We start from the raw sequence: 17,748 nt of genomic DNA on the forward strand, positions 1-17,748 counted from the left end.
GGGGCACTACAAGCCCATTTAAAGAACGAAGACATCTTCTGGAGGGCTGGAATGACATGACTGGAGTTGCCCTTTGGAAACACCAAGGTGGAGGGAGTGAGGCTTGCTGGGGTGTGGGCACGCAGGCGGGGAGACCTGTAGTTGCCGGGGGGGTGGGGGCGACGGGTGGGGACTTGCCAGGGGAGATGAGGAGACTCAGATTCTGGCCTGCAAGTGCCTCCCTAAAAGCTCAGGGGGTGGCTGTCCCCGGGAGCCAAGTCACAGCCCTCAGGGAGCCTCACACTGGCACTTGGGGGTCTGTGGTTGGTCACCTTAGGGAAAGGCACCACGCGGCCTCATGCTCATCCCGGGTATTTTCTGGGCAGGAAATGACTGGGAACTGCTACACCAGAGAAAGGGGAACACAAGGACTTTATGTGGAGGACAAAAAAAAAATTATGTTCTAAAACCAACAAAAGGAACTTGGGGCCTAGTCATATTTCCGAGGAGGGCCAGGCGGCTCCCGATACCGAAACAGCTGTGTCAGGTGGAGGGAAGGGTGCCACCTCCTGAAACCCCTTTCTCAAGAATGGTTTCAAAAACGTGAGAAACGAGGGACGCCCGGGTGGCTCAGTCGGTTACGCGTCCAACCTCGGTTCGGGTCATGATCTCGCGGTTCGTGGGTTCAAGCCCCGTGTCGTGCTCTGTGCTGACAGCTCGGAGCCTGGAGCCTGCTTCGGATTCTGTGTCTCCCTCTCTCTCTGTTTCTCCCCTGCTCTCACTCTCTCTCTCTCTCTCTCTCTCTCTCTCTCTCTCTCTCTCAAAAACAAATACAGATTGAAAAAGATATTTTAAAAAAAAATGTGAGAAACGAAGATTCTGACCAGGTTCCTGCTGTGAAGTGAAAACTGTGGGTCGGGAGGGCCTGGTGCAGAGTCAGCTGGGACGCTGCTAAACGTGTTCCCAGCACTGGAAGGCTTATAAAGTGCTTTCTCCTCAGCATCAATTCTCGCACTGACATTTCACCCCTCCTGCCACACTGGCCCTGGCCCGTCTCACCGTCTGCCTCCACCTGAGGCTTCTCAGCCTCCCGTACCATGGCCCAGCTCATGGGGCGAGGGGGTGAAAGGCAAAGAAGCAGGGAGGCCTTGGTTTAAGAAGCACCCCTCTGCCTGGTGCCGGCTCTCGGAAGCCAGGGAGCACAGCCATCAGGCCTGGGGGAGCGGGCCGACTTACCATCTGCGGAGAGAGCAACACCTTGGTGTGAGGACTATGGTGAAAGGGAGGGAAGGAGGCAAGAAAGGGAGGGAAGAAGATGAAAGGAACAGAGAGGAGGAGAGAAGAGTCATAAAAGTAGCCAACACTTGAGTTCTTTCCCTGTGCCTGGCTTCGTGCTGATTCTGTTTGGTTGCTGGACGAGGCTACTCTCTTTTCACAGCATCCTTAAGAGAAGGTACTATGGTAGCAGCTCCAGAAGAAACACAGGAAGTAGGGGAGGAGAGAGAACCGTGAAAGAAACCTGTCTGTCTCCAGAACCCGCAGCCTCAGCCCCACGGCCGCGCTGCCCCCAAGGAACATCAATAGAGCCAAGCCTCATTGTTTAGCGTCAAGCAAACAGATGGTGCTCACTGCAAAAGTGAATCAAAATTAAGTCTGAATTAAATTACGAATGCAGTTCCAGGAAGAAATGGCAAACAGGAGTTGAAAATAGGATTTTTAACCTTTGTCGTGTTCTTCGCTCAACTCACACTGAACTAGCTGAGGGCCTGCTGGTTTCTTGACAAGCCTCGTCTCTGAGGGCAGAAGGAATCCAGAGACACCTCTCTGGGGCAGAAGTCCCCCGGAGGCACCGCGCCCAGATCCAGGGGCCTCTCCAGGAGAAGCCGTCCAATTCCTGGAGCGGTGGACAGGGCCAGGCTGCGAGGCCCTTCTCTCTGAGCCCTGTGGTCCTCGCCCTGCCTCCTTCAGAGCATCCAGCAAGTTGAGGTCACAGCAAGGGGAGGACACAAGCAGTTTCTCACATTCCTTTTGGAAATGAGGGCAAGTTGATGACCGGAGCCGGTCTGCAGCGACTCGCAGGCTGGGGGGATTTGAGTCAGGCAGCCCACTCCGTCTCGGGAGAGGTGACTGGGAGTGGCCATCAGCCAAGGAGCAGAGCTGCCAAAGCCTGGAAGATGGTGCTGAAAATTACTTCAAATGCTCAGCTCATGGGTGGGCTTAATATCCTATTTATTGTCACGGTGAGGCAGAGAGAGAAAACCGAAGGAAAAGGATGCCTTCAAAAGAGACAGGTGGAGAGGGAGACAGAGGAGGAAGGAGATAGGCAAAGCCAGAGAAACAGAGAGAGAGAGAAAGAGATTGAGCTGTCCAGCCTAGGGGTTCCCAGGGTTTCCACAGCCAAGGGAACAAAGCCCTAATGAGGGATAAATATTCGGTTACAGAAGGGAGTGCTTGGCTCACCTAGGCTTACAGCAAGAACGAGTTCTGCAGGCAAGGACGGGACCTGACTGCCTGGGGCCCAGGAGACAAGCCAGCAGGAGAAGGGGAGGGGAGTGGGGCAAAGCCTGGCTTTCAGAGGAAGCAGGGGGTCAGGAAAAGAGGCAGAGGTTCTTCCTGAGCCACTGCCAGGTCCCCCAGCGACCTGGGCTGTGCAGAGAGGCAAACAGGAGTCAGTCTGGCCAAGGGTTTGGCAGGGAGCCCATCCCCGATGCAGCCCAAGAGCCTGGCCACCCCACGAGGGCTGGCAGGGTGACCGGACTGCCTGCTTCCAGTCAGTCTCTCAGAGCAGACAGACCATGACCAGTGAAGTTTTTATATAGAGGACTTCCAGCTGAGGCCATGGAGGCCAGCCCAGAGCAAAACTATAATGTCTTCTTGTCCTCCCACCTCTTCCCTGAGCCCTACCTGTCCCCTGCCTTCATGCCAGACTCTCTTCCAATGACTGATAGTAGCTTATCAGTAGCACCCCATAGTACCTGCTGTGGGGTGGAGGGCTCCTTCCATCTAAACAGGAACCAAAGTCTAGTTTTTAGAAGAAGCACGTTTCCAGCTCTCTTTTCTTCCCGGAAGGAACACCCAGCTACCAAAGGTGTGAGAAAAGGGGGGCGTCAAAGGTCCGCCTCGACTTTATCAAGACCCCTGCATGTATGTGTGTCTGTGTCGCTGGGCAGTCTCTGAAACTCCATCTCCTATCTTTAAAATGAGGAAGCTAGATGAGGTTCCAGGTCTGACCATCTCAAATTCTAGAAGAACTTGAAAGCCAGGAGCGTAAGGCCCAAATGGGGAGATGAGCCGAAATGATCTGCTGGTGAGCACAGAGGTCTTTATAAAGTACTGAGCGGGCTTGTGCCTGAAATCGCCCTCGAAGGACAGGCCTGTATGTGGCAGGGAGAGAAAAATGAGAAAACCACCATTAAGAATTAAACATCTCAGCTTTCTCTTCTCTTGAAACGATTTTTTACGAGCAACAGGATGGGTTTCACAGGCTTTGGTAACAGTCACGGCCACCGGCTCTCCAGTTTAGGCTGCAGGTATCACTTCAGCTATTTCCCTTTGAGTCACTGAAATGGTGTGTGCTGGGCTGCTGGGGAGGCCAGGCAGCCGGCCCGAGCAGAGCAGAGGCTCCAGAGAGCAGGGTGGTTACATTCAGGGCATCACTGAGATCTCACACCTGGTGAGTCACGATAATTCCGATAGCAACCCAGTCCATTTTCTGAGCACTATGCAAAATGCTTTCACTTACACTGCCTCATTCTAATCTTTGCAACAACTGTTGATAAATAATATTAACCCCATTTGACAAAAAAAAAAAAAAAAAAAAAAAGCTGTTTCCGTGAGTTGCTTTTAGGTCTCACAGCCCATAAGAGGCAAAGCTGAGGATCTGTCCTGGGGCCTATCCGGCTTTAAATTTGGCACTCAGTGGATCACAATTCACTGGGGCCTAAATATGAGACAAAGGAAAAGAAAAACAGGTACAATGGGGGTCCAGCTAAATTCAGTATTTGGTCAGCATATTCAGTAATGAAGGGGTCAAGTTTCATTCAAGGTTTTCATTTGTTAGTATTGGTATAGATAACTTTGGTATTCTAGAATAATGGGCTTCAAAGTTGTGAAAAATCAAGTAGCTTATTTTTATAGCTGCCCATCAAAGAGGGAGAGTTGGGGGTGGGGGGACAGGGGCCATTTTTTAAATCTTAAACTTGAAGGAGCCGTTGCGTCTTCAGTCTCAGGGCATAGGAAATCATCCGAAAGGCTAAAGGGTGGTCGGTCACCTGCAATGTTAAAGTTACCAGGCTTATCTTCCAACCTTAGCAGATTGAGTAAATATATTTTCATCTACTGGTACCATGAGGCATTTTAGTTTTCAATGGCAGCATGTTTTGGAAGTTTTTAAACATAGAAAAATACTTATGAAGTGTCATTAAATGAAAAAAAGCACAGTACAACATCGTGTACTCAGAGTGAGCTCAATTATGTTTAAAAATGTATGCATGCAAATGTGGAAAACTAGAAGTAGTTATCTCCAAATGCTGGAATTACTGTTCTTTTTAAGTCATATATATATATATATATATATATATATATATATATATATACACACATATATATATATATATTATGTTAGACTATTTGTTTTTAAGACAAATACAAATACTATTATACAAAGACTATTACTGTTTCTTTTTAAGTCATATATATATATATATACATATATACATATATATATATATATACTATGTTAGACTATTTGTTTTTAAGATTTTCTGCTTAAGTAATCTCTATACCTGGTGTGGGACTTGAACTCACAGCCCTGACATCAAGAGTTGCATGCTCCACCAACTGAGCCAGCCAGGCACCTTTACACTTGAATTTTGTTTGTTTGTTTGTTTTTTACAAATAAGCATGTAAAGTTTTTATATTGGGAGGGGGGAAAACCCTAATGATTAAAAACAAAATTAATAGAAAACTCTGCTTTGTAAGTTGATCAAGTTCTTGATTCAAACATTGGCTAGTTCACACTTGCCTTGGGGAAGTCAAGGGGGTTCAAGAGAAGCCGGGTTGGGTACCCAAAGAAATGCCCCAAGTCCTTTCGACATTTTTGGCTTTTCCTGTATAAAAAGTAGACAATGTGCCCAGTTTGGCAGATTGGTGTAGGGACGGCAACACTGTACTCCATCCCACATGACAGCTCTATGACCACAGGAATGTCCCCAACCTCCACGAGACTCAGCTTCATCATCTGTAACATAGCCATGGGGCCCTTACCTCATATGTCATAAAAACAACAATAATCCTAGCAGGCCCCCTAATAGGAATTACATTTACTTTGTCCAAATCCCATTTTACAGTTTCGTGATTAAGCAGTTCAGCCGAGACCATGAAACCCGGGACCCCAGCTTCCACTCTGCTAGGCAGCGTCGGGCAGATGAACATACTCTGTGACATGAAAAAGGCTCTACCTATGGGGGCTACCTGTCCTAGTATGGTGATGACAACGCCACATATTATTTTGTGGTGAATTCTGAAATGTGTTTGTGCTGATATATTTAGAACCTTCTGGGCAATATGAGACCGAAAAGGTTGCTGATTAGATTCTGTTTTGATTTGTGAAGGGAAAAGTGCCTGCCACAGAAATTTAATTTCCTGCTGGATTTAGCCTCTCAAGAAGGGTCCCAGGGAAGAGGTTTTAGACAGACTGAGTTGATTTCTCACTCCCAGATTTCTAGCTCTTAGTGACTTAAGGCGAGTTGTATCCCCATTCAGAACCTGTTTCCTCATCTGTAAGTGGGAACAGTAATCCCCACATGTGGGTGGTCCTGAAAGTGAAGTGGGATGATATAGGTAAGGGTGCCATATTCTAGCGGGCAGACCACTTGGAATCATGAGTTGGGATCTCCCTGGGCCTACTTAATTAACTGTAGGAAGGACTCCATCAATGCTGTTTCCCTTTATTGGTATTATTATTATTTTTAAAATCTTGAACATTATTATTATTTTTAAAAATTGTTAACATTTATTCATTTTTGAGAGACAGAGAGAGAGTATGAATGGGGAAGGGACAGAAAGAGGGAGACAGACTTCAGGCTCTGAGCTGTCAGCACAGAACCCAACGTGGGGCTCGAACTCAAGGACTGCAAGATCATGACCTGAGCTGAAGTCAAATGCTTAACCAGCTGAGCCACCCAGGCACCCCATTCCAGCTTCTAAGAGGTGTGAGTTTGCATACACCCTAAGTTTGCCCCTGGGTGAATTGTGATTTGGTGGCAGCTCAATGCGTGGCCCCAACACGCTCCCCAATTCCTCCCTTGGTTAACCTGGCAGAAATCCTCGGACTGAGATGCCCTGCTCCTCTCTGTGAGCTGGCTTCCTAGGAGTCGGATCAAGGTCCCCCTGGGTGTCCCTGACACCTCCAACTCGTTCCCATCCACCCGCTTGGGTCCAAACCTCACCGGGGCTGAGGTCCTGTTCAACACTACCCCAGCTCAGCCCTGCAGGGAGAGAAGAGCAGCCACAAGGTAGGGAGGCGGTGGGCAGGTTTGAGTCCCACAGGGGCAGACCGTGGGGAGGGGAGAAACTGGGTTTCATGAGTGGGCTGCAAAGGGGAGGAAAGAGGAGGCAGAAGATGGGCTCCTCCCTGCAGGAAACGTAGGAAGTGAAGAATGGGGTCATGCCGACCAGAGAGGGTGACTAACCATCCTGGTTTACGCAGGACTGAGGGGTTTCCAGGGACACAGGGCTTTCCGAGCCAAACCTGGGACAGTTTTAAACTCTGCCATTATTGGACTATGTGACCCTGGGCAAGTTCCTCGGCACTTGGGGGCTGCCTTTTGTGTGAAAGGTAATCGGTCCAGTTCAGTTCCATAGGGTGCTTCAACTCTGCCAAGGGGTGGAAGTCCCACTAGCAGGTGGCAGGAGGATTTAGGGGCAGCCAGGGCTGGGGAGGGGACACGGGTGGAGGGAGCCCAGCACCTCCGGACCACTTCTGCCCCAGAAAGTCCTCTTCCCCACGGAGCCCAGAGCTGCCAGGTTGGCACGGCCCCCTCCCGGGCTGGCAGGGATGGGGGCGGGGGCGACAGCAGCGCGCATGCCCGGCTGCCTTGGGGGCTCACTGCGGGCCAGGGCTCCTACCTGTAGGCCGTTCGGGTACACTTCGCCCTCGGACAGCGAGTCGACCAGGTCCTCCTCGTCCAGCGTGGCCCGCTTGTAGGTCGACATCTGCAAAGCCAAGTGCAGCACGGACTCCCTCAGCGCCTCCATGGCTCTCGCACAAATGGGGAGAATGGGGAAGCGGCCCGGCGCCACCGCGCGCCCCGCCCCGGCCGGCCGGGACACCGAGACCGGCCCAAGGACCGGCCCGCGGCGGGGGAGGGGGGTCCCGCCTCCCTCCGCCCCCTCCCCGCCCCCCTCCCCCCCCATCCCGCTTATGCAACGCCGCGCCTCACCCCCAGCACCCACAGCGCCCGCAGCGCCCGCAGCGCCCGCAGCGATGCGGCCATCCGCTCCGCATCCTGCGCCCCGCGACGCTCGGTCCCCACCGCCAGGGAGCCCGGGCGACAGGCTGGCCGGGGCGGGCCGGGCTGCGGGGGCCCGGACGGCAACACGACACCTTGGCGGGCGGGGCCCGATCCGCGCGCGGTTCCCGGTTCCCTCCCTGGCCCCGCGGGGTGACCCGGGGTAGGTGGAGGTCCCCCACCGCCACCCCCTAGCAGGCAGGAAGAGGTCTCGGGGCAGCCCCTCCTCCTAGGAAACCTCAACTCTCCCTTCAGTAAAGTGGGTGGCGGATACGGGAGTCAAGTATGAGGAAAATGCCCCCTAATTTGGATCACGACTGTCAACAGAGAGGTTCCGCCCACCAGTGGCCCTTAGGTGCCTCAAGTAAGTCTCCCCGTCAGAGATAGAAAGACGAGGGGGGGGGTGGGGGGAAGGAAAGAGGGGGAATAAAAAAGACAGGTGTCTCCCCTCTCATTTCCCCCTTCCTCTAGCTCAGGGGCCTTATAAGCCAGAGAATTTCAGAAAACTCCAGACTTCGGAAGTCACCAGGAAGGTGACCCAGCCACCCCTCCCTCCACCTTCCCTGTCAGCAGTCCAGAGACTCAAGCAGGTGCCCTGTGACCTGGGCTGGAAAAGTGGGCTCTCTCGGGTGTGGGTGCACTCAGGTAGGGACTCCAGGGGCTCCGTGCCTCCCACCTCAGAGAAGTCTAGCCGGCAAGTTTCCCAAAGGACCCTCCACTTCCAGTGAGACCTGGAGTCCCCTGCATTTGTCCATTTTTCAGCTTTCCACAATGCACGTCTGTTGATTCCCATTATTTGGTTCTCACAGCCACACATATGTGCACAGAATCTGGCTCCAACGGCGAGGTGACTGCCTAGGGTCACAGCCAACAGCTCCTGGCCGTCTCCCACTTCTACTCTGGGTCTCTCAGCACCCAGAGTGAACCTTTAAAAGGAAATTCTGGGGGTGCCTGGGTGGCTCAGTTGGTAAGCGTCTGACTTTGGCTCAGGTCACGATCTCGCGGTTCATGAGTTCAAGCCCTGTGTCGGGCTCTGTGCTGACAGCTCGGAGCCTGGAGCCTGCTTCGGATTCTGTGTCTCCCTCTCTCTCTCTGCTCCCCACCCCCAACGCCCTCCCTCCCTGCTCATGTTCTGTCTCTCTCTCTCTCTCAAAAATGAATAAACATTAAAAAAGAAATTCTGATCTCGCTATGCCCTTGTTTGAAACTCTGCAAGGGCAGTCCCTTTACCAGTCCCCCACGGCCCCCGGGGCCACCCCTGACCCTCGTCTCATGCTGCTCCCCACCTCACTCACTAGGCCCCAACTTCTTTGGCCTTCACGCAGTTCCTCAGATTCTCAAGTTTCTCTCCTCTCCCAAGATCTTTACGGCTGCTGTTCCCTCTATCTGGAACATTCTTTACTCATCTCTACTCCTCCCATGACCAGTCCCTGCCTCAGACCTCAGCTTAAATTGCCACCTCGTCCAGTGTCCTAACCACTCTTAAGTAGCCCCTCAAATTCTCTTCCACGTACCCCTTTTTTTCCCTTTATAGTATTTACTGCAGCCCTGTTGTCATCAGCATCATTATTTTTTTTACATCGATCCCTCCCTTCCCACCACAAGCATCATGAGCCTGGGACGCTGTTTGGCACAGAGAATCCCCATCACCTCGCATACAGCAGATGCTCGATAGACAGTTCAAATCGATAGTGGAACAAGTATAGGGGAAGTGAAAATTACTCTGGGGCAGTGCCCTGAAGTTCCTGACAATCTAATTTCGCAACGTCTAAGGATAAAGGAAACATAGCTACTGGGCACAGGCCCTGGGGGGAGGCAGGGTGCATGGGAAGAATTTTAATTCTGGAATCTTCTGCCCTGCTCCCACTGGGTGGAGGAGTTCCCGTTACCTACTGGAGACAGAGAGAAAGGACTCCCACGCTTCTTCACTTCACACTGGATTACAGCTGGACGTTTTCTGAAACGGGGACACTTGGTCACGTTAAGTAACAAGTGTCAACCGCCCAAGGAAAAGACCCTTGAAAAAGAAGTTCAGTTCACCACACAGCCGGGCACAGCAGCTAATGTTTCATCCATCATCTCATTTAAGCCTCTGGCCCTTCCCTCTGAGTATTATTGGCCCCTTGTACAGAGCCTGAAACTGAGGCTCAGGCAAGTAACTTGCCTGGGTGCAGAGAGGCAGTGGCTCCTCCTTCTTCTGTCTCATTTCAGAGATCACCCCTTCTGGGAAGCTCTCCTCACCACCCTCCAGACAAGGGAGCCTCTGGCCCCCTGCTCAGTGTCCCCCCCACCCCAGGCCCCCACCCCGTGCTTCCTTCTGTTGAAGTCCACAGCACTCTAAACGAGAGAACCTTGAACCGGGGGCCAGGGCTCCTCAGGTCCCGTACCCCCCGGGGCCTAGGCCGCAGCCGGGGCCTCCGTGGGTGTTGGAGCGAAGGTAGGAGGCAAAGGAGGGAGGCTGGAAACCCATCCCAGGGGCCAAGGCCAGGCCACGGGGGCCGGCCGTCCCACTGCAGCCCGTTTGTGGATGGATGATGAACACAGCTCACATACCTCCCAAGCAGAAACCCGCTCAGATGGAGACTTGTTTATGTTCCAGTGCACAAAAGCTGAGGTGCCCCTCCTAAAACGCCTGCCTCAGACGTGGGAATGGCTTGGCTGGCTCGGTGAGGAGCACAGAGGCTCCAGTCAGTGAGTGAGTGACACTCCCAACAACAATGGCAGCCGTATGTTTGTCCCCACCCAGAGCCAGAAGGGGCCTTCCCTTCACGGTCTTGTTGGTCCCCACAACTACCTGGAGCCTCAGCCTCGGCAGGTATCACTTCCATGTTATAGGAGAAGTGGGAGGCCAGAGGGAGCGGAGGCCCTGGGCAGGGAGAAAACAGCACCTGCTCTGTGCTGCACAAAAAATGCGCCTCTCCTGACCCCTAGATGCCCTGCTGGGGGCGGGGGCAGGGAACCATCACCTCCACTTTCCCAGTGAGAAGACTGAGGATTAGGGAGGAGGCGGGATGTGACAGTCCCCTCCCCAGCCGCCCAGGTGGCCCAGGTCGCCCGGCTGCAGAGTGAGATGCCTCAGCTCATGCTGCCGCCTCCAGGAACCCCAGCCTCACGGCTAGTAAGGCCCTGCGCCTGGCCCTGTGCTCCTAGTCCTGTGCTCCCTGTGGAAGGGGGAGCTGCTCCTTCAGGTGGGGCCCTCACGGAGTGGAGTCCAGGCCCCGAGCCGGCAGGGTGGCCGTGCTTATTCTGTCTCATTGCAGGTGTCCCGCCCCACCCCATGCGCTTGCGGGAAAGGAGAAGAACACAACTGCTTTGCAGGGAGTCTGCCTTGATCCGCTTTTCCTCACCGGGCCCCTCAGTGTTCACGAGAAGGGCTCGGTGGAGACCAAGTACGGAGGAGTGGGGACCACAGCTCGGCCCCAGGCCCGCAGCTGCACACAGAAGGTGATGAAAGCCGGAGGCGTGGGTGCTGGTGCCCCGCTCTGGAAACCCCACCCCGGGGTGAACAGAAACGAGGAATATTGGAGAACTCTCACGTTTCTGACAACAAAGGCCTCTGGCCCAGTGACACACGGGTGTGATCCTGCGTGCTGTGACTGCGTTAGTCACTCAGATGGTTCTGTGGTTGGTTTGCCCAAGGCGGGGAATCTTCAAGGAGACTTGGAGTGTGTCAGAGGCAGGAAGAGCAGTCGCGAGTGACATTCCGAGGCCTGCGACTCCTTGGCCACACCCTCCAAGCTGTTTTCGTGTTGTTTCTAAGCCTTGGCTCCGTCAGTTCCTGCCTCGGGGGCTCATAATTGGCTGGGATGCGTGCTGTCCTTATATGTCATCTAATACACACTTGCACTGTGTGTTAGTTCAATACTGTTATTTAACAGACACAACCACAGAGTGGGTAAGAGCTCTAGATCTGCACCTGTGCTCTGGATTCCCAGTGACAGCCTCTCTGTGCCTCAGTCGCTCATCTGGAAAGTGGGGGTGATGATTGTAATCCCTCTCTCGCAGGACTGCTGTCATACATATTTAAGTGAGTTGATACAGACGAAGTGCTTAGAGCGGACTGGGCACACAGCATGTGCTCACTAAGTGTGAATTGCCCTTATTTACTTCTTCGTTACTTACAAAACATGAGGGCTGCAAACTTTCCCTTGACCCCCACCACCGGAAGAACAAACTCTAAACTCCTCCCTCTCCAGGTCCATCCTCCATATGCCCCTCAGGTGAGCGGTTGTCCCCCTAACCCTGACCCAGCCCTGCAGGCGTTGACCACCCACAGGAGTCCATCGAGTCCTTGACGCAGGTCAGGCCTGTGCTGCAAGCTGAGGGGGCAGCTCCCGGTAGGACTTGGTCCCACCCCCGAGGGACCAGCAGCTGATATCTCCTCTCCCAAGACTGGGCCCCCTCCCAACCAGTGCTCTCCATCTCTGCTCAATCTCCTCCGACATCTGGTCCTCCCTGCCTCCTTCCCTGTGGTGTGCCCGCCACTCCCCACCCCCCCCACCCCCCCCCCCCCCCCACCAAGTGGCAATTGCACTGATGTTCAGGCCTTGTCTGGGCATCTCTATCCCTGGGATGGAGAGGACCTGGGGTAGTGGACAACAATCATCTTACTACTTTGCATCCCCAGTACCTAGAACATAACCTGGTATATAGATAACCGGTTAAATTTTTTTAAAGTTTATTTATTTTGAGAGAGAGAGAGAGAGAGAGAGAGAGCAGGGGAGGGGCAGAGAGAGACGGAGAGAGAGAGAATCCCAAGCAGACATGGGGCATGATTCCGCCAACCGTGAGGTCATGACCTGAGCTGAAATCAAGAGTCAGATGCTCAACCCTGAGCCACCCAGGCGCCCAGATAATTGGTTAATTTGTATCCTGGATTTTCACAAGGGCATAAGCATCTGTGACCGCAACAAAGAAGAAAGAGTAGAGTTTAGTTGCTTGATGACAATCAAGTAAAATCAAACAGAACAGTTATGGGCACGAACAAGACAGTGAAAATAGGACTGTCCCTCCTGAAGACGATGCTACATGACGTTTGTTACTATTGTATCATCTATTACACTGCTTGGTCTTTTACAGGAGAAATTTCCATATGATTAATCTCTTTTTAAATTTACCACAAAGTTCTTGAAGGAATGAACAGCTTCTTTGCTTTTTGATAATAGGAATCATAGCAATTGTCCCAGACCCTTTTTTGCCTTGGCTGCCAGGAAGCTGACCGGCAAATCAGAAACTCAGCTATGGGTACTTTCCTGGTCTTTACGTTCAGCTTCTTCCTTGTCCACATTTTTCAGTCTGTTTTCTCTGCTCCTGGTTTTCCATTTCTATTGTATAGTATTTTATTGAATGAGTTTTAGTCATAATCCATCATGAATCCTTTGTGGAATAAAGTGAATTATAAACAACCTGATTCAGGAACGCCCCTTCCCTCATCCACGCTGTGGGGAACACAGTTTCAAGAACTTTCTTCTTCTTTTTTTTTTTTATAATTTTTAAAAATGTTTATTTATTTATTTTGAGAGAGAGCATGCATGTGAGTGGGGGAGGGGCAGAGAAAGAGGGAGAGAGAGAATCCCAAGTGGGATCCACACTTCCTCATAGAGCCCAATGTGGGGCTTGATCCCATGAACCATGAGATCATGACCCGAGCTGAAACCCAGAGTCAGATGCTTAACTGACTGAGCCACCCAGGCACCCCAAGGAACTTTTTCAACAGTGTGGGTGAGGCAGCCAACACAGACCTGGGCCCAATCCCAGGTTCCTGAGCTCATTTCCCCTTTTGGACCTCAGTTTCCTCATCTGTAAAAAAGGGTTGTTGTGAACTGCCTGGCATGTAAGCATCATATCCCATCCCCAAGTGAATTCACCTCATACCTGCTCCTCTTTATTTTTCTTCACCACTTTTCCATTTACTTCTGCCTTTGCCCATGTTTCTGATCGCAACCGTAGTTCAGCCAACACTGGCCCTACTTTAGCTGTGCTGCTGTACTCAGGACAAAAATAACCAACTTCCTGCTGATCAAGGTTAACATCAGTGGTAAGTCCAGCGTGATAGTAGGCACTCTTGATACGTGATGGGAGGGGTACTTTACCTCTGTGTCCTTCCTCCCCAGGGCATATTATTGCCAGTCTAATAAGGAGAAAAACATCAGACAAATACCAACTAAGAAACATTCTACAAAATACCTGACAGTACTCCTCAAAACTGTCAAGGTCAAGGCAGCTGTCAACAAACAAGGCAAGTCCGAGAAACTGTCACAGCCGAGAGGAGTTAAGGAGCCATGACTCCTGAATGTATTGGGGTGGGGATCTGAGAACAGAAAAGGGACATTAGTAAACGAGAGAAATCTGAATAAGGTACAGACTTCAGCTGGTAATAATGCATCAATATTGCAGTGTAAGGGAACTCTCTCAACCATTTTCTCAAAAATGCTATAAATCTAAACTGTTCTAAAATGAAATATTTTTCAAATGTTTATTTGTTTTTGAGAGACAGAGAGAGAGAGAGAGAGAGAGAGAGAGAGAGATGCAGACAGTGTGAGCACGGTAGGGGCAGAGAGAGAAGGAGAGAGAGAATCCCAGGCAGGCTCTGTGCTGTCAGCACAGAGCCTGAGGTGGGGCTTGAACTCTAAACTGTGAGATCATGACCTGAGCCGAAATCAGGAGTTGGGTGCCTAACTGACTGAGCCAGCCAGGTGCCCCAAAATGTTTATTTTTTTAAAAAACCGCAACTGCTGCCCTCTAAAACAGAAAATGGAGTCATCGACATGGACACAAGCCCAGCACTGCCCAGTTCCCAAGGCTCTATTATATCCTTATCTTATATGTGTCTCATGAGCACCCTGTGGAATAAGCCCTGGGACCCCCATTTTACAGATGTAGAAACCAAGGCCAGAGAAAGGACGCAGCTTGCCAGTTGGTGACAGAACTGGGACTTGAACCCAGATCTTCCTGACCCTCTCACGGCCTCTTCCTCTCTTCTTGGGCCACCTTCCTGGGGCCTGGCTCCCTAGGCTGACCTCCTTTGGAGACTACAGGCTGCCCTGGTTGTGTTCTGAGACAGAGGGATGATATAAGTGGCAGTGGAGGTTGGGGAAGGAGACTTCACTTGGTGCTGGAGGCCAGACATGGAAAGGTAGACAGGAGCTGGAGGCAGGGGAGGCCTACAGGTGCGACTCTGCAACAGACAGGAGGCCGAGGGTACAGAATGTACATGGGAGACCAAGGCTGCTCACCGCCTCCTCAGAGAAGGTAGCAGCCCTAACAGCCCATGAGTCAATCGCCCTGGTCTGGACCAGAGTCGCAGGCCGAGCTCCCCTAATGTGCTGGCAGAGGAGACGTGCCTACACATGTAGGGAGCTGGAAAACACTCTCCTACTTGGCCCCACGTTGACTCACCTGCCTGGGGGCCCTGGGAGGCACTCAGAATCTACCTGGTGTTGCCAACCAACCGCCTGAGTGCTGCTGAGGAGGCTAGCCCACGCCCAAGCCCCAGAGCTGGCCGGTAACCTCCTCCCTCCTCCCTGACACGGGCCGCACATTACACTGCTGACCGAGGTACGTGGCCTCTCTCCACCCCTGCACGGGACAGCTTCCGTCTGTCACCTCTGCCCCTTTGGGGGTGGGGGGCTTGGGTCTGCCCCTCCTCCCCCTGGAAGCCTTCCCTGGTTGGCCCCTTAACCAGCTTGATCTCTGCTTATCACTCCCCCCCAGTGTCTCCTCTCCCAGCTGGCTCCAAGCCGAACTTTCTAAACTAGCTGATATGGTCCAGTCAGCCTCCTCCTTCACAGGTTGGCTCTCTGGAACTGGCAGAAAAAAAACAGAGGCCTTGGCCTGGCTTTCAACCTCCCCTCCCTGCTGGGGTCTGGCTCCTGGTTCCTTCTGGGCTTCCTTCTTACCAGTCCCCCCTCACATACTCGAATCTCAGTAAAACACGTACGGTCAGTCCCCTAAACACACCGTGCTTCCTGCTGCCAGGCCTCTGCATAGCCACTGCCCTCTGCCTGCCAGGCCTCTCCTCTCTCTCATTCCCCCTTCCTCCCCACCAACTCTTCCGCTCACATGCATCTTCCTCCAGGCAGCCTTCTCGGACTTCACCGTGACCTCTCCTCTGTGCTCCCCAGCAGCACCCTGCACGACCTGCTAATATCTCATCCCAACATAGTGACTGGCAGCCGAGGGCAGCTGTGTGACCTTCACAAAGTCATGCCACTTCCTTTCTGTGGGTTTCTCGTCTATCAAGCGGAGATGATGATGGTACCTGCCCCATAGGGTCTTTATACGTATCAACTCAAATGAGACACAGAAAGTCCTCCGTCCAGTGCTTGCAGAGAGGCAGCTTGGTAAACATGAGCGAGGGTGGTTGGTGGCTGGGTTCAGAAAGCCCTGAACCCCGTCATACTGAGAATGACAGAAGACGGGAAGGGAAGCAACAATTAGAAGGACCTGGCACTTGCCGGCACACAGTATGTCCTTGACTCTTCCCCACTGCACAGTGCAGAACAACTGTGGTGTGGGGAGGGAACACGCTCAGAGCCCTACCCCTGGTAAATAACGAAGCTCAGATTGCAGCCCGGCTGTATCGATGCCCAGAGCTTCTGGTTTCGCCATGACAACACGTAAGATGGCAGCCCCGACCTGCTCCGTCCTTCCCGCCACAGGCCTCACCTCTCGGCTGCGTTAACGGGCCAGCTCACTCGCTCCGATCTTCTCTAAGCACCGAGACCAAAACAGACCAGAACCTTGCAGCTGGCCCTAAGCTGCGCAGGGTGACCAGTCTGGGTGAGTCCCAAGCCGAGGAGACCCAGTGTGCCTGAACAATTTGCTGATCTCATCACGTAAAGCTTAGGACAAAGTTAATCCGTCTCACTTAATGATATTTGTAATGGTAATGACGGGGCTGTCTCATAATTAGGCTCAACCAGGAAGCAGCTCGGGGAAATGGCTGTAATTAGTATCAGTGTTACAGAGGTGGGTAGTGAGGGCAGGGAAGAGGGAGGGGGAAGAAGGTGGGGCTGGAAGTTTTGGGGACTCCTTGGATCCATGAACTGAGGGTGGTTGGGGCCCTCACAGTTGTGCCAGACCCCGTGCCAACCAACTCAGGTGAATGATCCTGTTTAACATTCATGATAACAGGCCCCCGTTCTCTGTGATGTGGCCCCCATTCTCCCTTTTCTAAAGCGAGGAAACAGGCTCAGAGAGGTCCATTCACTTGTCCAAGGTCACACAGCCAGGGAAGAACAGAGCCAAGGTTCACACAGGGCTGCTCATCTCCCTATCCGGCCGAGGTGGTGTTCTAGACAGTAGGCTTGGGTGTGAGCTGGGAGGCAGGAGATCTACATTCTGGCCCCAAGTCGGATGCTGACTTCCCCTCAGGACACAAACAGGGTGTGCCTGTCAAGCTGGGCATGGCTGAAAGCATGGACTTGGGAGCTGGGTTCCTTGGATTCTAATGTTGGGGCAAACCGCTTTGCCATCTGAACCTCAGTGTCCTCATCTGTGAAATGGAGACAAAAGTGTTGCCCTCAAAGGGGTGGGAGGGTTCAACAAGCTAAAAAACCTAGAACAGTGCCTGAATATTTTTATTACCTATGGGGAAAGCATGGGCTTTGAAGTCAGTTTTTCCACCTGTAAAATGGGGAGGCAGTTTGCTAGATTAGAACGGTGGTTCACAAGCACACATATTTTTAACCCCATAGAGCCCTTTATTTTGAAGAGTTAACATTGCCAGGTGCCGGGGTGGCTCAGTCGGTGAGGCATTCGACTTGATTTTGGCTCAGGTCATGATCTCATGGTTCACGAGTTGGAGCCCTGCATCAGGCTCTGCGCTGACAGTGCGGAGCCTGCTTGGGATTCTCTCTCTCCCTCTCCCCCTCTCCCCCTCTGCTCCTCTCCCCATGTGACCATGCACACAGGCACACTCTCTTTCTCTCTCAAAATAAAGAAATGAACTTAAAATAAATTAATTAAAAGGTTGCCATGGCAACCCAACCCAAACTACAAAAGAGATCTAAGCGGAGTTGCCACTTACGTTCAATGATCCCATATCTTGACCCCAAACTGGCTTCCTCAAGGGCTCCACGGGGTGGATTTTGAAAATCACTCATTTATATTTCTTTCTGAGAACTACTGGCTCTAAAGCTCTGAGATCGAAGATGATGTGGATACAGGAAGTGGTGGCCTGGGGCTCGGGTGGTGTTTGCCCCGCGGGGTGGGCGCATGGGGGCTGTGGGGCAGGCTGGGCCGTGCCCACAGTGGA

The 17,748-nt window shown here is 52.4% G+C and overlaps 1 protein-coding gene across 4 annotated transcripts in view; it reads right to left on the reverse strand.

Annotated features, from left to right (window-relative positions):
- ECE1 (endothelin converting enzyme 1) overlaps nt 1–17,748 on the reverse strand; it is a 113,742-nt gene that overhangs the window by 53,621 nt on the left and 42,373 nt on the right. The window contains exons 1-2 of one of the 4 annotated variants that reach the window (XM_045475998.1): nt 10,044–10,062; nt 7,108–7,194 (exon numbers count right to left, since the gene is read on the reverse strand). The exons of 1 other annotated variant lie outside the window; for it this stretch is intronic. In XM_045475998.1, coding sequence (XP_045331954.1) covers nt 7,108–7,194 — 87 coding nt within the window. In that variant the 5' untranslated portion in view covers nt 10,044–10,062. Of the gene's footprint in view, nt 1–7,107; nt 7,195–7,421; nt 7,540–10,043; nt 10,063–17,748 lie in introns of those variants that run through there. 2 more of the 4 variants (XM_045475996.1, XM_045475997.1) reach the window with 2 other exon arrangements.

This window comes from Leopardus geoffroyi, chromosome C1, assembly GCF_018350155.1.
Source record: "Leopardus geoffroyi isolate Oge1 chromosome C1, O.geoffroyi_Oge1_pat1.0, whole genome shotgun sequence".
Classification (NCBI taxonomy): domain Eukaryota; kingdom Metazoa; phylum Chordata; class Mammalia; order Carnivora; family Felidae; genus Leopardus; species Leopardus geoffroyi.